Source organism: Centropristis striata, chromosome 3 (genome assembly GCF_030273125.1).
Source record: "Centropristis striata isolate RG_2023a ecotype Rhode Island chromosome 3, C.striata_1.0, whole genome shotgun sequence".
Lineage (NCBI taxonomy): Eukaryota > Metazoa > Chordata > Actinopteri > Perciformes > Serranidae > Centropristis > Centropristis striata.
Window position 1 is genome coordinate 7,951,355 of NC_081519.1, and position 19,869 is coordinate 7,971,223.

Here is a 19,869-nt window from a genome sequence, read left to right on the forward strand (position 1 = left end):
AAACACTCCTACACTGTGTCTCTTTTATCTGAGCAGGTACCGTGTCATTGTTTATAATTTTAAGAGATTTTTTTTTGTAGCATGGATGATGAAACAGAATTAAAATCAATTTCCTCATTTCCCAGATGCCCCGGTCCACCCACCTGTCTCAGAGACGCACCCCTATGACTTGGACCCCAAACATTTGCCAGCAGACACAGAATATGGCTGCAAAATGGTTGGTGGAGTCGTCCATGTCTACAACAAGAAAACCAACATGGACAAGTATGTGCCTGTAAAACGGCTTGTTAATTTAATTTAAGAAAGTGAGTCTGTTTTTATAACTTTTATGCTGTTCTCATTTTCAGAAGCACAGAACTTGACCTGCCCTATCCCGACCTGACAGAGTATATTGGAGACATGAATGTTATGATGGCCCTCATTATCAATGGCCCAGTGTGAGTGTTTCTATGATACCATCATTCTATAAATTGTATCTGTTTGTTGGCAGGATACAAAAAAAATAAATACTGGCCTAAGTTTTATGAAACTTGGTAGAAGGGGTTAGGGTTATGTGGCATGGGTTGAGGAGGAAACCCTCACATTTTTGAGCGTATCCAGTTTAAAAGGCGGATAAACAAATTTATTTTCACTTTTGTTAACGTTCCGAGATTTGTCCTTGGCATCTACCCTGAATCCAGTAGATGATACAGTCGAAACGTAGTAGATAAACAATCATTCCTGGGTACCAGTTATTCTTTGAGGTAGCCTAAATTTCTCAAACTTCCTACAGAAAGAAGTTGTTATGTAGCACTCAAGGACATTGGTTTCATTGGAGAACCATCACAATTCTAACAACGTTTATTTTTAAGTGCCTTCCTAGTTTCCAACCAATTATGCCTATGTTTCGTCCGTATGGTGTTCACAGAAAGTCTTTCTGCTACCGCCGCCTGCAGTACCTGAGCTCTAAATTCCAGATGCACATCCTCCTGAATGAGATGAAAGAGCTGGCAGCTCAGAAGAAAGTTCCACACAGAGACTTCTACAACATACGAAAGGCAATCTATCACTACTACTTTAATAACATCCATTGACAATATTCTCATACTACAAAAAAAATAATTAATTATTTAACTCCAATGCAAAGCCAGCTGCAAACCATGTGACATATATATTTAATTAAGACATTTTAAAAGATAACAAGAGAGATCCATGTTCGTACCTGCCTCTCACATATTCTGCTCTGTCCGGACTCCAGGTGGACACTCACATACATGCATCCTCTTGCATGAACCAGAAGCACCTGCTGCGATTCATTAAGAGAGCCATGAAGAAATACCCAGGGGAGATCGTGCACATCGAGCGTGGACGTGGTCAGACCCTCAAGGACGTGTTTGAGAACATGAACCTGACGGCCTTTGACCTTAGTGTAGACACTCTGGACATGCATGCGGTAAGAAATGGGAGCAGCCGAAAACACTAACTAAAGTTGTGAGAAATATTGTAATGTCCTGTTAACAAGGGGATACTGTGCAACAGCTAGAGATGAGGTTTGACTGTTTTTGTTTACTTATCAGGACCGCAACACGTTCCATCGGTTTGACAAGTTCAACGCCAAATACAACCCCATTGGAGAATCCATCCTCAGAGAGATCTTCATCAAGACTGACAACCACATTGAAGGAAAATACTTTGCACACATAGTCAAGGTGTGAAATAACTCATATATAAAGTATTCATATTCCTCATCTAAAAACAATTAGCAATACATACTGATGCATAAATATTTCGACACTTTTTGTCCAGGAGGTGATGTATGACTTGGAGGAGAGCAAGTATCAGAACTCTGAGCTTCGCCTGTCCATCTACGGTCGCTCCCGGGACGAATGGGATAAGCTGGCTCAGTGGGCCCTCAAACACCGAGTGTACTCTGATAATGTGCGCTGGCTCATCCAGGTGCCCCGTCTTTTGTAAGTATTCAATCCAACTTGCTTTATCTTGAAGCCATACTGTTGTTACGGCTAGTCAAATACACAGTGGTCAAACATACAGCTGTAATAATAGCATGAACAAAAAGGAATTACTTACACTAATTGCACATATGTTCCCCAATTCATTGCCACTTTAACATGTTTGCACTAGTTTTTTAGTTTGGTCTTGGTTGTTTGTTTGTATTTTTATTTTATACTATTTTTAAAAATATTTTTATCTTTATTCTATATCACTTTTATTATTCTATTTTTATTACCTTAATCTGTTTTTACTCTGTACTTGTGCTGCTGCAACAACTGAATTTTCCCCATGGGGATCAGTAAAGGAATATCTTATCTTAATTTTTCTGATGATTTCTGGGGTTTATGCCCCTGTAAGAGAGAATAAATACACATCAAAAGTCTGTATCTTTCCTTACTTATTCCAGCTTCCCTCCTTAACTAGTGTAGACTCATACACAGGCCTTCTTGTCTTTTAATAGACATGAGCGTTTAAAAAAACAAGTTTTTTAACTACTGAATGGTTTGTATTGTTCTGATAATTATACATAAGGCTATTGGGGTCATGACAGTTTGTGGGTTTATTGTTTTTTCAAAAACAAAAAATCATCTCTATCATAACAGCAAATGTCACTGTTCAATCAATCCCTCTCCAGTGACGTGTACCACACAAAGAAGCAGCTGGCTAATTTCCAGGAGATGTTGGAGAATATCTTCATGCCTCTGTTTGAAGTCACAATCAACCCACGCAGTCATCCTGAGCTTCATCTCTTCCTGGAGCATGTGAGTATCACTTCAGGCTATCGAGCTATCCTGATGATTTACATTCAAAGAAACTGAGTGTTTATTGCACATGTATCCACAGGTGGTGGGCTTCGACAGCGTGGACGATGAGTCGAAACCGGAGCACCACATTTTCAATCTGGACAGTCCGCTGCCGGAAAACTGGACAGAAGAGGACAACCCACCCTACTCCTACTACCTCTACTACACCTACGCCAACATGACTGTGCTCAACCACCTGCGAAGGTTCGAGTCCTCTCGATGCATTTATAACACTCAAAAATTATTTATTAGACCTCACATCAGTTCATTTAGATGCGTAATCATAAGGGGTGGGGGAAAAACGATGGTGTTGCAATATTTTGTGTGGTAATGTTGAACCAATACACAGACAGCAAGTGATGATATTTTATTATATAATTTAATGATATTGAATATACAAATTAAAATTTTTGGTACTAAAAAAAGATGAGTAGATGGAGTTGAGATGTTTAATTTAATTCTTATATTATTTTAACCGTAATTTACTTTTACACTATGTTGCTGAAGAGGCTGCATAATTTATTGTACAACCCCAATTCTAAGAAAATTTGGACATTATGTAATAGTCAATAAAGCAGAGTGTGATAATTTACTTATTCCTTTTAAAATATATTTAATTGAAAACTGTACATTGCATTGTTCAAAATACTGTACGTTAGATGAGCAGACTGAAATGTTGGGACATAATGAGGACATAATATGGTTCATATAACTGAAAAAAGTAATACATCGCAATATATGTTATTGATATTGATATTATATATATATTTATAGACATAAAATGAATAGAATGAAAATAAAATGTTGATGTTTTTGTAAATACGTTTGTCTGACACAGGCGGAGAGGATTTCACATGTTTGTGCTGCGTCCTCACTGTGGGGAGGCGGGGCCGGTCCACCACCTGGTGTCAGGTTTCATGTTATCACAGAACATCTCTCATGGACTGCTGCTCAGAAAGGTGAGGACAGCTCATACTGTTTCTCAAAAAACTGCTTTGGAACAGTTTAGTGTGCTGAAATGTAATTATTGTTGTTACAAATGCTCCAAAACTCATTTGAAAATCTTGCTAAAAGATTTCATGTTTGTCAAATTTTCCTTTTTGCACACCTGATAATGACAAATGGCAGTTTTTTTACTGACAAATTGGATTTGATTGGACTGCATTATATTTCTGGAAGCATAAAGAGAGATACAAACTATCTGGTGCTGCTAGGCCTTCACTGATGGAATATAAGTTTCAATTAGTCTCTCATGCTCTTTCTTGATATTTTGATATCCATCAGGCCCCGGTGCTGCAGTATCTTTACTACCTGGCTCAAATTGGCATCGCCATGTCACCACTGAGTAACAACAGCCTGTTCCTCAGTTACCATCGCAACCCGCTGCCAGAGTACCTGTCAAGAGGCCTCATGGTCTCTCTGTCCACTGATGATCCTCTTCAGTTCCACTTCACCAAGGTCAGTATGAATGAGGTCTTTCTGAAACTATACACAACCTATATTTATAGTACAAACTGAAGTGATCAGAAGTGAGGATGAGGCTAAAATTGCCATTTCCCCCACATGTTTTTCTGCGTCCAGGAGCCTCTGATGGAGGAGTACAGCATTGCCACTCAGGTGTGGAAACTGAGTTCCTGTGACATGTGTGAGCTGGCAAGGAACAGCGTGCTCATGAGCGGGTTCTCACACAAGGTGAACTAGTTTAAACCACCTCTCATTATGTCTATTTAAACAGGTGATATACACTCAGTGGCCATTTTATTAGGCACACCTGTACAGTCCAATACAGTTCAACTCAACAGCTCTGGCCTAAAGTCATCTTTTCATGAAGTTATTAAGGTTTTTGGTGACACTGTCAGAAATGTTTAAATTAAATTAATAGTTAACGCTTTTTTCCTCCTCATTTAAGTACATGAAGGGTGCAGAATATTAGAAATCATCGCTAAGAATGACTTCCCTTCACACCATACTTTAAAAGAACAGCTATAACAACACAGGGGAAAATGAAAAATACTCGCCTGGGAATATTTTGCATCAAAACTATTAATTCATTAGATTCATGCAGGTAGAGGATGAACTTTTGTGGTGTGGAAGCTCGAAAAATACTGAGCAGTATTTGACTACTGTGTTAAAGTGGTCATGACAAAAACAAGAGTTACAAAATATATATTGACTTATGAATGAATCGCACAAAATAACCTGCAGTTGTACCTAATTGAGTGGCCACTGGGTGTGGGTCTACATTATTCTCTGTTGTGTCCTTCAGACTCATTAGTAGAAGGGGGAATTTAAAATCTAAAGAGTAAAAGAGTAAAATAATTGTCAGTCATATATTGTTCATTTCATATCTGAGCTTCCCACTTATGTAGCTTCTGTTAATTCCAGGCCAAAAGCTACTGGTTGGGCCCTAGTTATTCTCGGGAGGGTCCTGAGAGCAACGACATCCGTCGTACCAACGTCCCTGACATCCGCGTGGCGTACCGCAGCGAGACCCTCTCTGAGGAGCTCCAGCTCATCACTCACGCTGTGCGCACTGAAGAGCTGGAGCCCATCGATGAGGAGGAATCTCTGACCATGGGCCCTCTCCCAGGACAACGCTGAAGTCTCAATAACAAGACATGCCCTGTAAATCTCCAGCATGACACTGAAGAGAAGTGGTGTATGGGTAACTCTATTGCATCATACATACAATATAACCATTACCAACCAACACTATTGAAGTATGCCGCACACACAGCTACCAAAAAGCCAAGGATACAGTGCTGCCAGAGCACTTCAGCTTCTATGTTCCTAGGTTTCTTGTAGCAGGAAGTTGTTCAATTTTGTTTTTGTTTTTCTGTGGGGCATGTTTAGTCTCAGTCAACATTATGAATGTTAGCAGAGAGGACCACAACCAGTGTTTCTTGTGAATGGAAAGCACTCATCACCTTCAGGGCAATGTCGTCCTTATTTCTTAGTCCATGCGTTTGACTGGCCATCACGTCCTGCCAAAGCCATCAAATGATCCCTGTGATTTATTCTGTTATAGTCAGCGAGAGGTTCACCATACACACCAGACACATTACAAAGCATGTACTATCTGTGTAGTATCCATGTACTACAGAAACACTTACAACCAGCACATTGAAACTTTCTTCACAGCTCTGAATGTTGCTTACCTTCCATTATACAGTCATGCTGCTTAGCAGAAACTAGAGCATCTGCCATCTTCATTATACAAACTCATATACTATAATAACAGATGTTTTGTTAGGTATAGATATTAGAGCTATTATTTGAGGTGAAGTCTGGACGTACCCGCACAACACACTTTGACAGGTTTCATGTTTTAAGCCACTTCAGGGCAGCTTAAAGCCTGTACAATAACTGAATCAGAAAGAAAGAAGAGAGTGTAGCATCTGTCTGGATATCAGCCATGCATGGAGCTTGGTGTGGTTTCAGATCATTTATTTGCCAAATTGCACACAAACAATCGTTCTTCCGTGATTTTAATGAGCTCAGAGAGAAACTCCACAACCCCCGAGTGACGAGAGAAGCAAATTTCCTGGTGGTTGACTGCAAACATTCCACGAAACAAAAACTCATCTTTAGCTGCAAATGACGTCCAGTAAATGTTGAGAATCATCTTGGTTTGATTGTATTTCTGTGGTACAAGAGCTAAAAAAGGGGAACATGGGCATCGTAGATTTGAACCACAGCACAAATAAGTGTGACTGGAATCTGTGTCGTCTGAGGAGAACGTCCTTACCGTTACCTCACTGTGGCTGTGAAGATGCTGTCCCTCCTTTGGTCCCTGATTTAACTAATCCCTTCTCTAATGGACAAACCAGAAAGATGTGGAGCCCCCCCCCCCCCTGCATGCTGTGCACTGTAAATATGCACCAAGCCAAGACTCCACAGTGCCTTTTCATTTTTAGCTTCGGGCTAAAAATGCCCAGTTTTTTTCCGTACCACCTATTTTGCATACTTTTCCTCGGCCATGAACAGAAGTCCTCTATGCTGACGGAACACCGACGGAACTGAAACCACCTCACTGCATGCTCGGTGTAAAATAGCTTTTTACCCTGGCCTTCGATTGATGAGGAAAACTGATTTGTTTCTCTGCTTCCAAGTGCTTTTGTTGCATGCCTGCATGAGTAATGGATGGCAGAAGAGAATGAGTCGTTTGCAGCGAGCTGTAATGTAAAGCATCTTAACTAATTCAGGGCTGCCGACAAGCTTCAGAAATCAGTCAGAAATCTGTTTGCCGAAAACAGATTTAAATTCAGCATTGTCCACCATGTAGAGACGAGCAAACCATGCTGGGACATGGTTGACACTGTTGCATGGTTCTTGTAGCATTTTGTTTTTATAAACTGGATGCAAATCTGATCAAAGCTGGGATCACACTTTGTATTGTACACTCCCCACACTGTCACACCACTCTACCTGCCACTGGACACGGTCCAACTTCACAACAAACTGTGAGCATTCTTCTTAAACCTAGATACTACTGTCATGTAATATTTGAATCACAAAACGTCAGCCTTTATTTGAATAACCAACTATAATGTATCAGTATACAGTATATACCTATTTTGCTTTATAGATGATTAGGATGAAAGATGAGAACCCGTATTTGTTCAGCAAGAATACAGTAGCTTCTAAGTGTTCATGGGATGCACCAGAGGTTGTGCACTGAACATGACGAAAAAAGTGCGTTTTTGTTGGATTTCATGTATAAAAGTGTATTTTTTTAAAGGGGATATAGAGATAAGAAATTTTATATTCACAATATATTAATGTTGAGGTTTAGTTTTGTTGCTGTTGGTCATTGTGAATTAGCATTATGCCATATATAGGTTTTCCAATACAGTTTTATCTTTGTTTGCCTTTTTGATTTGTTAATCAGACACCATGTATGGATGTCTATCCTGCCAATTTAATATTACGCTAACCGTTTTGTTCACTCTTTGTTTATTTTTTATTCGTGATCATTCTCCGTTCATTTTTACAGCACAGTTATTGCGCCTTGATAGATACCTCTTACTTTAAAGGCAAATGTTGTCTCTACAGTAGCCTATCAGACACTGAAAACTAACCTATATTTTTATGTCTAATCAATAGAGTTGGCTTTTTTCTGTTTGTTTTTTTGTTTGGTTGCAAAGACTCATTTCAGCCATTGATCGACACTGACTCGTCCAATAGCATCAGTCTTTAGACCCAAGCACAAAATATTTTATGTATTGCAGCTTCATTCTGTTAGTGGCCTTTCCAAGTTTGAATGTTGAACAACCATCCTGTTGACTATTTTTCAACGTGTTTTAAGGTAATTATGGGAATAATTGTTTGATGACAGTCACCCTGATATGATGTGTCATAAGTGAGGGCGTTTTCATACCTGCCTGGTTTAATTTAGCTGAAATCACATTCGGGAGCGGACAGAAACAACCAGAACGGTTCTAAACGAGCTCTGGAGCGGTTCGTTTGTGCTGGGAGCGTGATCAGAGTTTGAGACAAACTGCTCCTTTAGCCAGGTGCACTTTGCATCCTTGCAAGCCATGGTTTCTCTGACAGAAATATACACTGCAGCACCTTCTATCTGTGTTCACTTTCTTGCTCCTGTCCCAGACTCATCCAACCAATAAGCTCAGCAAACCAAGTGGAAAACTCTTCCACCAGATTCAGACTGAAGCAAACAAACTATAGGTGTGAAAACGCCCAATTAGAATCTGAACTGAACTGAACCGTTTCCATCCATTCAGCTGTTGTTTACAGCATTTACTGTATATACTGGTTTCATGTTGTCTTTACCGTCACCACAGAGCCACTTGTCTGCCCTCACAACAGTGCAGCCTACCTCACAGATAATAATCTCTGACAGTTTGTCATGTTGCTGCTCAGCAAGAGAACACCGCAACTAATGATTACTTTCACTTTTAATTAATCCACTGACTTGTTTCCTGGATTAATCGAATAATTGCTATGTTCAGAAAATATCAGAAAATTGTGAAAAGGTGTCGTCATAATTCCCTATAGTGCATGGGGTATTGATGTATTCAATTGTCTGTTTTAGCCCAGCGAAGTGGCCATAACCCACCAAAAAATTGCTATCATAGACACCAGAGAAGCTTGAACCAGTACACTGGTTATTTTTTAGAGCTGTCCTCGACTAAAGAAATTCTTTGTTGATTAATTGATTAAATTTGATTAATTGATCACTAAAACTGTGTTTCTCTACAAAGAATCATGCAAAAGCAACACATTAAATCTTCTGTTTACCAGAGATTTGCTCATAAATTGCTTGGAAATAAGTCATTCAGCATGAAAAAAGCATGAAAAAATTACTAGTCGGCTAAAGAAATCTTAGTCGACTATGAACAAAACAACTGATTGGTTGACTAATCAACTAAGAGGGGGCAGAGTTATTCATTTTAACTCCATCAATCATCACAATTATTCTTTTGACAATCAATTAATCCCAGTAAATAACTGCACAAGATAAAATATTATTGGATGTCAACACAAAAACATACCAATTATTCAAATATATGCTATACTATATTCATATTTCACATTGATTCATTTCTATATACTAACCTCACTCCATTTATTATAAGTATTCTGATACTAACACTTGATATGTTTGTGTTCAGCTGATATTTTTCTCATAAAGTATCTCTGTTTTACAGTCACATCACTTTCTGAAATGGGATTCTTTTTTTTCTTATTATTTTGATGTCCATTGACCTGTAGCCATATTATTGCCTGAAATGGATTGCCAGTGTTCAACAGATTCAGATGCTTCTGATAAGGTTCATGTGTAATGTCTAAACAATGAAATAAAGCATGTTTATTCACTAAAACTGTGCTGTGTCAGATAATTTTTATTTACAGGTTACATAATGACCACATAGCTTTGTGCTTGACACATTATGTGATATATAATTAAGACTATTACATTGTATTGCTGAATCGATGCACTTTAATTTACACTTTATCAAATAACTTGCCATCTGATTGGATTGTATTTTTCCCCTGATCTTTTTATTATGGCTTCATATGATCTGATAGTGTACAGTATTTGAGTGAGTTGTTTTGGTTCATGATGATTTCTTCTTCTCTGTCCTCTTTGATGTTTTCTTGTTCTCTTTTAACTGGCGGCCTACAGTGTTGAAACACAAAACAGTCAGAGGGGCGTCTGTGTTTGCTCCAGCATTCATCAGTGGAGACAAATGAGTCACTTACCATGGCGGCCTTGACTGCTTGTAACTGGAAGAAGACTCGCCCGCCTTCCTCTGGACACACGGTCTTCAGCTCCTCTCTGGTCATCCCCAGCAGCATGGAGCCGCTCAGCCCGCCCAGACAGCGTACAGTGCTGCCAAGGAGAAGTTATATTGATCGTTAATCAGTTAAAGTATGACTTGGCCAAACTGTAACATTCATTTGAAAAATGTAGCAGCCAGTATTGCACCAAAAATTGTATAATCAATTTTAAAAGTCAAAACAGAAGAAGCCAATATTTCCTGACATTTAGTCCCTAAACAGGCTCTAAAGACCTGTATCCTACATTCTCTCTTTGGTTAGACCCTCCTGCATCATAAATCTACTCTTTAAGCCCACATTAGAGGGAGACACAGGAGTGGGTTTTCACTCCTGCACAATCCCACTTTCTGTAAAAGTTCCTGTCTGGTCCCAATGACATGACAAAATATTATGATTTTTTTTTTTTTTTTTTTAAATACTGTTTTGTCCCAGTCCCACAAGAATGACTCGCATACTATTTGTTTCTGTGTTATGACCCAAAATGCCTTCAATGAAACATAAAAAAAAAAAAAAAACACATTTGCCATTTTTTTTAACAATCTTGTAAGTGAGGAGATACAGAAAGGGTGTTGTTTGTGGGAATTAACTTCATCATACACCTTTTAAAGCAGCTGATTACATTATTTTAATTTGTAAATTCAGTCACAGATTTACATGCTTCCCTTCAGGCTGATGGAATTAAATTGTTAACGCTAATTAGTAATAATGCAATATACTGATGGTAAGAGCAATGAAATAATCAAATCCCGCTTTAGTATCTGTTAATTTTGTACCAATGACTGCATGTACTTACATTTTACTAAAGCCTTTGTCTTCGAGCCAGGCTTTCACTTCCGCAGGCTTGGATTTCTTTGTGAGGACGGGCGGACCTCCAGTCTGCGGAGAAAATTACATTTTGTAATCATTTTTGTCATATTTGCACTCTGATTTACTCAGCTAAATGTCAGCCAAAAGGTCAGAATTACTGAGAAGTGACGCATAATTACACACAAGTATACTGTGTAAGCAGTAAAAGCTCAATTTACTGAAGTGCAGTAATTTGCATTTCCTCCATCCCCACCAGTGTGATCTGAGCCTCACCTCCATCAGCTGCTCGTCATGAGCCTCCAGGACATTATTGGGCACAAAGCCCACCTCCCCTCTGCTGTTCCTCACTTTCCACCACTGCTTCGACTTGTCCAGCAGCTGGGGACAGACAGAGCAAAGACTATCTAGTGTCTCAAACAATTGTTTGAAATATTTTGTAACTAATACCACTCAAAAAGAGCAGAAAGAGGACTTGGTTCTTGTCACAAAAAATACTCACCTCAACTATTTCTCCTTTTGTGACGGTGAGCTCTCTGTGGTTTCTTGAGATGAAGTCAAACAAAACACGCATGGGACACGGTTTTGATTCACCTGAGCTGAAAAATGCAAAGAGCAACAAAAAATATAAAACTTTGAACATTCATGTGACATTGATTTGTACTTTATGTGCTTGTGTGTACCGTGTTTTTTGCGGTCGCTGAGGTGGAGCCGTCCACTTGGCTGGAGCCTACACAGAAACACAGTCTGGTTATGTTTTTCATCTTTCTCCCCAAACTACCAGTCAATCTGTGCTGGTGTCATACTGAATGTTTACCTGGCTGGGTGGTGCAGGTTGCTGGTGCTCCTGTCTTCTCACTGGTTCACTGGGTTCAGGTGCTTCTCTCAATTCAGGAGGATGCCAGCCGTCAGAGAACTCCAGATTGTATGTTGGGATGTCCTCGTCAGCTTCTGGCCATTTGGTGCTGGTTGTCAAAATCATAACTGATTAGTATTTTGACACTAATAATGTATAAATAGTCTTTATTTATGGAGCACTTTTCAAAACATGTTACAAAGTGCTTTATAAAGGTGAATTAAAAACAGGGAAAAAATTATTTTAGTGTACAAATACTAAAGCAGTCTAATAAGAAAATGAAAACATTCTGTGCAATTAAAAGACAGTTCAAAGAAAGTTAAAGCTCAAGTAAAATCAGTCAAAGCTATCCGATAAAAGTAGGTTTTAAGAAGAGACTTAAAAAAGATCACCGACTCAGCCAACCTGATTTCCTACTACAAAAACACAGCAGTCACTTTTTTTCCCCAACCAAACCAAATGTTTACGTTTTTTCTGTGTTGTACTCATCCTTTTTTGTACCTTCCTCTTGGATGCAAGCTTACGATCTAGCGAAACATGATGTCATGTAAAAGGCTTATTAATAGTGCACCACTTTGAAGCTTTAAGCTTTTGTAATTTAACGCCCCATTGTTTGTTTGTCACATAAAAGTTAAGAGGTTAACATAAATAAGTCAACATTGATTTTTGTTTTCACACCAGATATGAACAGCAGTCTCCTGGCTGGTTTGTTTGACCCATCCACCCACCTCCACTTCCTCACTGCGTGGACTTTCTTGCTCTTTATACTACATTACCTCACTTCCAGAACACTTGCTCTGAGCAATCTTATATTGCCGTGGCATGAAATGACATGCAAAAATATGTGATGGTTCTTTCTGCCAAATAAACTATCAGTATCTAAGGTAAAAGTTAAACACAGTACAGTATGTATGTACTTAGTTACTTTCCCCCAGTGACACTTATATTTTGGTTTCATGCAGATAGAAAAACAGCAGTTCATCAGGTCCAACAGTGTCCAGTGTATAACCTGGGGATGTTCCAGGCGTCTCCCAGAGACTGCCACAGCTGGTCCTCTTCTGTGGAGGCCTCTTCACTCATGAGACGGATGCACTCGGGTATCAGCAGCGGCGCCACAATGGTCTGTGGCAGATACTCATGGCAGTGAGACACCACCTGTTGGGGAAACACACAGCTCATTGTGTTGTACAGTAGTCCTGTAATGAGCTCAGGTGTAACAGCACAGACGGCTTCCACAATGATCAGAGACAAAGTCCAGCAAATAAATTGGATAAAATGATCCAACACATATTCATGGATACCTCATTTTTACAAAAACACATATAATAAAAATGCATTAAATATAAAGAGAAAATTCAAAAGTTAAAAATACATAAATTGGGTGACACTGGGGCATCCCGGTTCACTAATTCAACAAGAAGGATGAATAACACGTGTTAAGATTAATATTAATCATACATAACAAAAACATAGTAATATTATATATACATAGCATTTGTATGTAAGAAAAAGAGATAAAACTCTTAATACTCAATGAAGTTGTCTAATACAGTAGATGAATGTTAGAGAATAGGGTTTAAAGTGCAATTTGAACATTTTAACAGTGATTACACATTCTAAAAATCATACACAATAATGTCCACGTCACTCAATATTTCAACTGTAAAAGATAATTTCAAATTTAAGAGATGCAGTCACTTACAAATGCTAATGTGGAGAATAAGGAGTGAACCAAATCAGGAGCGCTGGGATTTTTAAGCATTCCATTGAGTTCCCCCTGTGAAGGGAACCATTTTACTGTTACACAAACTGAACAGTGAAGAGTGAAAAAAAGTAACACCGACCATAATGATAGTATTTAAGGTGTGTAAGGACACTCACCAAAAGGTTCAAACCACATTTGATCTTTTGGAGACACACTTCAAACTCTTCTGTGGGGGGCATACCGTCCATGACTAAAGAACCAAAATAAATACATGAAGACTGATGATATTTTGTATACAATCACATTTTTATACAGAAAATTCCAGTACAATCTACTGCCATTTACATACAAAGTCTATCTGCACTCATATTCTGCATTAAATTACCTTTTCCTTTCTTCTTCTTCTTCTTCTTTTTCTTTGCATTTTTTGCCACAACTGCAGCTACTTTCCCCATGAAGATTTCTATGTCGCTTAAAATATGATTCAAGATATCCTGTAAAGAAAGAAGAAGAAATTCATTCCCACATCCTCCTTCTCCTAAATGTCACTAAACATATTGAAAATATACTAAAAACTATACATGAATATACACTCACTATGTTCCTGTCCAGCTCTGTGTATGGGCGTAGCGGTTCTTCTTCGGTGGTGGAGGGTCGCGATGAGGGTACCTCGTATCTGGGAGGTGGATCCTCCTCTTGTTCCATCAGTTCAGGCTCGGGGTCGTCATCCTCCTCTATTTGCACAAAGTAGACAGAAGGTTTGTTTTGATTTTGCCCTTATTATTGATAATCAGAGCAGCAGTTACATGTCTCAGACTCACCGTAGTCAGGAGCCATCAGTTGGGGAACTGCAGGCCTTTGCTCTTTAGGTTCAGAAGATCTTGCGGTTCGAACGGGTCCTGCTAGTCCTGCATTGCTGTTTTAAAAAAAAGTAATTTTGAGGAATAAAATCAATAATAAAGTTTCAGGTATTTGTTTTTACAGACTTTTGGTTCTTACCTGGTCCTTGGATCGTCTCTCCTGCGTGATAATATTCCTGAGAGATTCTTTTGAACATAATCAGCCTGTCAGGAACAAAACGGGAAAAAAAAAACATTTACTCACACATTTATTTCAATAGTTACTATAACAGCTGTTTCCATGTCCTCACCCTGACTTCTTCACACTGAAACATGAAGACAGTGGTGGTGTGTTTTCCCCCGGGCTGGACCGACACTGTGAGCAGCGAGTTGAACACTCCAGCGTCCAGCACAGCCTTCAGCTCCAGGATGTCACTGAAAGCCATGGACTCCAGCTCCTCCTGAGAAATCACAACATTAAGTGTCTTCAAGTTCAAGTTTATTTTCCTCTGTGTGAACCACGGCAATCTGTACCATTCATTACTTGTTTCATTTGCCTCTAGAACAACACTTAGAGGTGTTATCTGATCGGATGCCCCTATCAGAAGGACAAATTCCTTAATGGCTTTTAAAAACTGGGTACAAATTACTGTTGAAAGATCATTATTATATTATGGTGTAATTTTACCTCTCACACACATAGAAAATACCTCTCACATTCACAATTTTACCTCTCATATACACACATTTTTTTGTGAATGTGAAAGGTATTTTTTGTCAATGTAAGAGATATTTCATGTGAATGTGAGAGATATTTTTTGTGAATGTATGTGAGATGTAAAATTGTGAATGTGAGAGGGAAGAATGAATTATGGCCCATACGGCCCCTCATATTTCTATATAATAACGTCACCTTTGCTCCTGGACAGGAGTCATAACTCCTACGGCCACTAGAGGTGATTTGACTGATTATTTTTGGGCTTGACAGTCTATAATATAATGTGTGTAATACAGGTGTGTCGTCTGCGTAGAAATGGAAACAGAAGAAGAAGCTTTGTTTGAAGATAATGGAATCTAATGGCAGTAATACAGACAGAAAAGAATAGGACAGTTTTAGGACACAACATAAGAATTCCCCAAGGGAACCTCACACCTAAAAACAATACCTACCTAGGTTGTTTGATGACTCACAAAACTACATATATGCACTGAAAAAAGGTTGCGGAGTGGCAGGTTTTGGATCACTCTATTTGACACTGTGGCTGCAACTTGGTTGGGTTTAGGAAAATATTGTGGGGTTAGTTGAATAAGTATGTGACATAGTTAGGTATGTGACATGGTTACATACTAACTTCTCTCAAAAAAACTCAACACTGACTTCTGTTTCACACAGGACACGAACAGTGGTCTCCTGGGTGAAAGTCTGTGTTTGTTTGTCCCATACAGCCAACTCAACATCGCTCCAACAGACTTTGTTCCTCTTTATACTATTTTTTTTTTTTTGATAGGGACAAACAATGCAGTTAACATAGATACAGGACATGCATCCGATGTGATGCATATAGAGATATAGCTTCAGCTAATTTTCAACTCCTGTCCCTAGTTGGGCTTTTACAACTACATACAAAATCACAATACTATAAAAATCCAATATACAATTACCCCATCTACAAAATAGAATAAAATTACAAACAATTACAATATACATTTACTCTGAGAAAGAATAAATAAATAAAATAAAAAAATAAACCCTGTATAAATATAGCTTAGAGTTTAAGATCCTCACAAATCTATACAACAATAAGGAGAAGAGAAAGAAAGAAAAGAGAGAAAACAAAAACAATGTCCTATGTCACCTGAGTTCCTCCATTGCTCCTGTTATAACTACTACAGCCACTAGAGGTCGCCATCTACTAAAATAAATATGTAAATGTGGGTCGTAATAAGTTGCTTGCACTGACAACCTATACAACTGTTTATTTTTTGATAGTGTTGACGGTCCTGAACCAAAGTAGTATTGACCGTATAATAATAGTATAGACCTGAACCAGCCTACAATTGTATCAAAGAGCCCAATCTACATTTATAACCTTTCTGAAAGGGAAATCATGATCGATAGGGCTTTCATAATTGTTCTGTTCAACTGAGTTGAGATCTGGTGACTGTGGAGCCTGTGACATTATGAATCATTCCTTTTTTCATGCTAATCTAATCATTTAGTGTATAAAACCCTTTATACCCTGGGTGGATACTAGCCTGGCTAACACCAGAATAATCTCAAATGAGATTTAGTCTGGAAACCAGCCATTCATTTCTCCGTAGAGGAGGTGTGGTTTTACGATCCTCCGGAGCCGTTTATTGGGCGCTTAGAATGGCTATCAAAAGCGTCTGGAGGTAGCTCTTAGCCAATCAGATCAGTTATACCAGATCACGTGTGTAGAGCAACAGAAATGGATTTGTTGTGTGTGTGTCTGTGAGAGAGTGTTGCTTGCTGCGTTGCTTCTCCAGTTCTCACTTTCTGCAAGATTATTTATTTTCACGCTCTATTCCCCCTCATGTCATTCAGCCACACACATCCACTGATTTTATGGGCAATAAACAAGCTGCTGCGGGTCTCTGGGCGGCTCCGCTGTCCCCCGGCTCGTAGCGAGATCACCGGCGTTACAGTATTTAAAACACCATCTACAGCTAAAGAGAGTTTCGCGTCTGCAGCAGCCATGTTGGATCCGTAAGAAAACTACAAGCTTCCAAGTGCCAAGTAGTACGCGTGATCATCTTGCCGTCCCTCCCCGCTCTGTGATTGGATCCCTAAAACAGGGCTAAGAAACGGCCCTGGTTGCCAGACTGGATGGAGGTTCGAAATTAAATTTGAGCGCGCAAGGCAGTCTGGGTATACCCAGGCTAGGTGGATACATAGTCATGCTGAAGAGACTTCTCCCATCTGCCTGTCTTCAGTTCTCAGATGCTTCTTACCTTGGTCTCAATGTCTGTAAGCAGCAGGTTGGGCCCACGCGCCTCCAGCAGCATGTTCTGACCCCACACACGACCCATCCCGTCCAGCAGCTTCAACCGCTCCACACAGTCTGCTACGTTTCTCAACTCCTTCCCATTGAGGTCACAAGTGAACAAGTGCTGCAGCAGATTACATTAAAAAACATTAAACATGGCACAACTCAGAGAGAGTCACGTCTGAATGTTCGTATGTTACCTCCACTCTGTACTGAAACTTGTCCATCATCTTGTTTACAGAGTCTGCGTACTCCTTCCTTTGCACTGTGAACCATAAAACAGCTCTGTGTTATTCTGGCAGGTGAACCCCTGATTATGTCCAGTAAAGCAAAGTTAACTTACAGTAAATTGACTTTGCACTGGGCCTGGACACAGTTGACGCCTGTGATGACACATCATCCATAATGGAGTAACCACTGTCGCAACAAATGCAAGCAATTTACAACACTGATCCTCAGCTGATGAATAAAGTAATGAATGAAACAATCATTTAACTGCTTAATCGACCACATCAAATTGTGTAATCCATACTTGGACTGGATGGATCCAGCGAAGCTGCTGGAGTCATTGGCAAAGGGACTGTTGCTCCTGAACATCTTGAGCCCTGACTGAACACACCTTTGGGTTACTCACACCATAAATATCAGTGTTATAAGCTGTGTCAGCACCCTGCATTTGAAATAAATCTATAAATATTATCTTTTGGGACGTTTGTTGTCCAATCAGTGTTCATACAAAGATAATTAAAGCTTGAAATATTTTAATTTTGTTTTGTTTACAATGATAAAAACACAAGTTTTGCTATTATCAGAAAAAAATTAGCCTTTGCTCAACACCTTAATAATTAGTAATGTATCAATAAATGAGTCCTGATAATCATCAGTGACCTATGGCAACACAGCACAGTAGTCAACCTAATAACCGCATCTTTATGGTGCCGTTGGAATATTCTTTTGCAAACTCTAACCCTCATCTTAATGATGATTCTTTAATTTTGTTGCTAATTGTATTTCAGTGTTTCCCCACCTTGCCTTACTAATAACGTCATATCATTTGTTTCTCTTTCTGTTTTTATTAGTGCTTAAAAAAAACACAACAATGTATAGGAGTTCTTCAAAAGCCCCTAATACAGCTATACAGCTTTAATACACAGAGATGAGAGTATTTTTTGAGTTCAGGTTTACTCGAAATTACTTAAAACGAAATCATACGAGAATCAGAGGATGGTAAATAAGCATATATATGTACTATTGTGGGTTTTATGTGGGTTAAAAGCTGCAATTTATTTATATTTTTTAAAAAGTATAGATTTAGGTTTTATACAATATGCAAAGTTAACTGTAACTTCCCGGAAGTAATAATAATCTGTTTTTTCTCAGATGACACTAATTACATAACTTATAATGTTTTAAGCACAAATAATTTAACATTTCATACAGTTTCTTACAGATTCTTACAGTAGTTTTTGGGGGGTTCCCAGGGACTCTAATCAGTAGTTTTTGTATGTTTTATGTGTTGTCTGATGGGGGTATAAAAGACAGGTTTGTTCACGGTCTTATTACACAAATTAGTAAACAAAGTCCAAAAGTAAATCATCTGTTTGAATATGATAAAACAAAAAAGCAACACATTTTAACCAGAAAACAGCATAAATGGTTATATTTTTTGACAATATGTCAGAGAAGTATTCTATCGACTGCTTCAATCTGCTCTCAAGATGTGAAACACACAGCAAATCTGAACAACAGATGGTTCACACAAATCACAAACACATATCCAGTTTTTGGTAGAGATTGATGGTCTTACCTTTGACGTCTGGTAGATTAATCTGGTTGTATTATTTACTCTTTAGTACAAATACAACTCATATTTTAATCCCGTAGCTCAGTCCACCACATACACCCAAGACTTCCTCATAAAGGAGAAGGACAAAGTCCACTGTCAGTGGCAGAATGATCCACAGGATACTGAGTCGACTCAGATAAGGGTGTGAGAACATTAGTGTGGCATCCCGTCTGAGCAAAGGTTACCAGATACAGAGGAAATTATACCTGGGAAATCTTAAAGGTCTCCAGGTCTATAAATAAACTTGTGCCTATCAGCATTTTGTCATTTTTCCATCTTAACAGATTGTAGGATTGTGGTTAGGAAGTGACAATGCTCCAACTCTTTTTAAAATCTTCTTCTTCATCAAAACAACAGCAAAAAATCATCAGTTTGGGCCTAAAAATGTGTGAAAACTGTCAAAAATAACTTCTTACAACATTTCAGAATTACGTAACAGTGAATTAAAAATAGCTTCTCAGATAAAGAAGTCACATTGCTAAATATTAACCTGAACACATTCCTTTGAGATGTAATAAACACATGGTAAACGACATGACCATATTTAGCCTAAATGAGCACAGACCAGATATTCATTGTCCTATTTAAATGTGAAGTGATTATAAAAGCTTTGTGATTTAAATTATTTATCCAGAAGACCAGCAGTAAGCGGTAGTTGAATGTATATGTTACATAAAGAACTGTAGTGACATTAATTACGATTTTTGAGGT

The 19,869-nt window shown here is 38.6% G+C and overlaps 2 protein-coding genes across 4 annotated transcripts in view; one reads left to right on the plus strand and one right to left on the minus strand.

Moving 5' to 3' along the window:
• The window catches only part of LOC131967174 (AMP deaminase 2-like), a 34,524-nt gene extending 24,884 nt beyond the window's left edge, over nt 1–9,640 (plus strand). For all 3 annotated transcript variants that reach the window (XM_059328623.1, XM_059328622.1, XM_059328625.1), the window contains 12 exons: nt 126–264; nt 348–437; nt 908–1,037; nt 1,238–1,432; nt 1,557–1,688; nt 1,786–1,949; nt 2,627–2,753; nt 2,836–2,999; nt 3,634–3,754; nt 4,080–4,253; nt 4,377–4,487; nt 5,181–9,640. In XM_059328623.1, the coding sequence (XP_059184606.1) occupies nt 126–264; nt 348–437; nt 908–1,037; nt 1,238–1,432; nt 1,557–1,688; nt 1,786–1,949; nt 2,627–2,753; nt 2,836–2,999; nt 3,634–3,754; nt 4,080–4,253; nt 4,377–4,487; nt 5,181–5,396 (1,763 nt within the window). In that variant the 3' untranslated portion in view covers nt 5,397–9,640. The remainder of the gene's footprint in view (nt 1–125; nt 265–347; nt 438–907; nt 1,038–1,237; nt 1,433–1,556; nt 1,689–1,785; nt 1,950–2,626; nt 2,754–2,835; nt 3,000–3,633; nt 3,755–4,079; nt 4,254–4,376; nt 4,488–5,180) is intronic.
• Nucleotides 1–19,411, minus strand: part of eps8l3a (EPS8-like 3a) — a 188,079-nt gene extending 168,668 nt beyond the window's left edge. The window contains exons 1-20 of the mRNA XM_059328629.1: nt 19,120–19,411; nt 17,845–17,921; nt 17,656–17,729; nt 17,513–17,577; nt 17,278–17,436; nt 14,616–14,765; nt 14,465–14,529; nt 14,287–14,381; nt 14,063–14,199; nt 13,851–13,959; nt 13,642–13,715; nt 13,463–13,537; nt 12,770–12,915; nt 11,722–11,869; nt 11,588–11,634; nt 11,407–11,503; nt 11,181–11,285; nt 10,894–10,979; nt 10,023–10,152; nt 9,822–9,939 (exon numbers count right to left, since the gene is read on the minus strand). Coding sequence (XP_059184612.1) covers nt 9,928–9,939; nt 10,023–10,152; nt 10,894–10,979; nt 11,181–11,285; nt 11,407–11,503; nt 11,588–11,634; nt 11,722–11,869; nt 12,770–12,915; nt 13,463–13,537; nt 13,642–13,715; nt 13,851–13,959; nt 14,063–14,199; nt 14,287–14,381; nt 14,465–14,529; nt 14,616–14,765; nt 17,278–17,436; nt 17,513–17,577; nt 17,656–17,729; nt 17,845–17,909 — 1,839 coding nt within the window. The 5' untranslated portion in view covers nt 17,910–17,921; nt 19,120–19,411 and the 3' untranslated portion in view covers nt 9,822–9,927. The remainder of the gene's footprint in view (nt 1–9,821; nt 9,940–10,022; nt 10,153–10,893; nt 10,980–11,180; nt 11,286–11,406; nt 11,504–11,587; nt 11,635–11,721; nt 11,870–12,769; nt 12,916–13,462; nt 13,538–13,641; nt 13,716–13,850; nt 13,960–14,062; nt 14,200–14,286; nt 14,382–14,464; nt 14,530–14,615; nt 14,766–17,277; nt 17,437–17,512; nt 17,578–17,655; nt 17,730–17,844; nt 17,922–19,119) is intronic.
• Between the last annotated feature and the right edge of the window lie 458 nt (nt 19,412–19,869).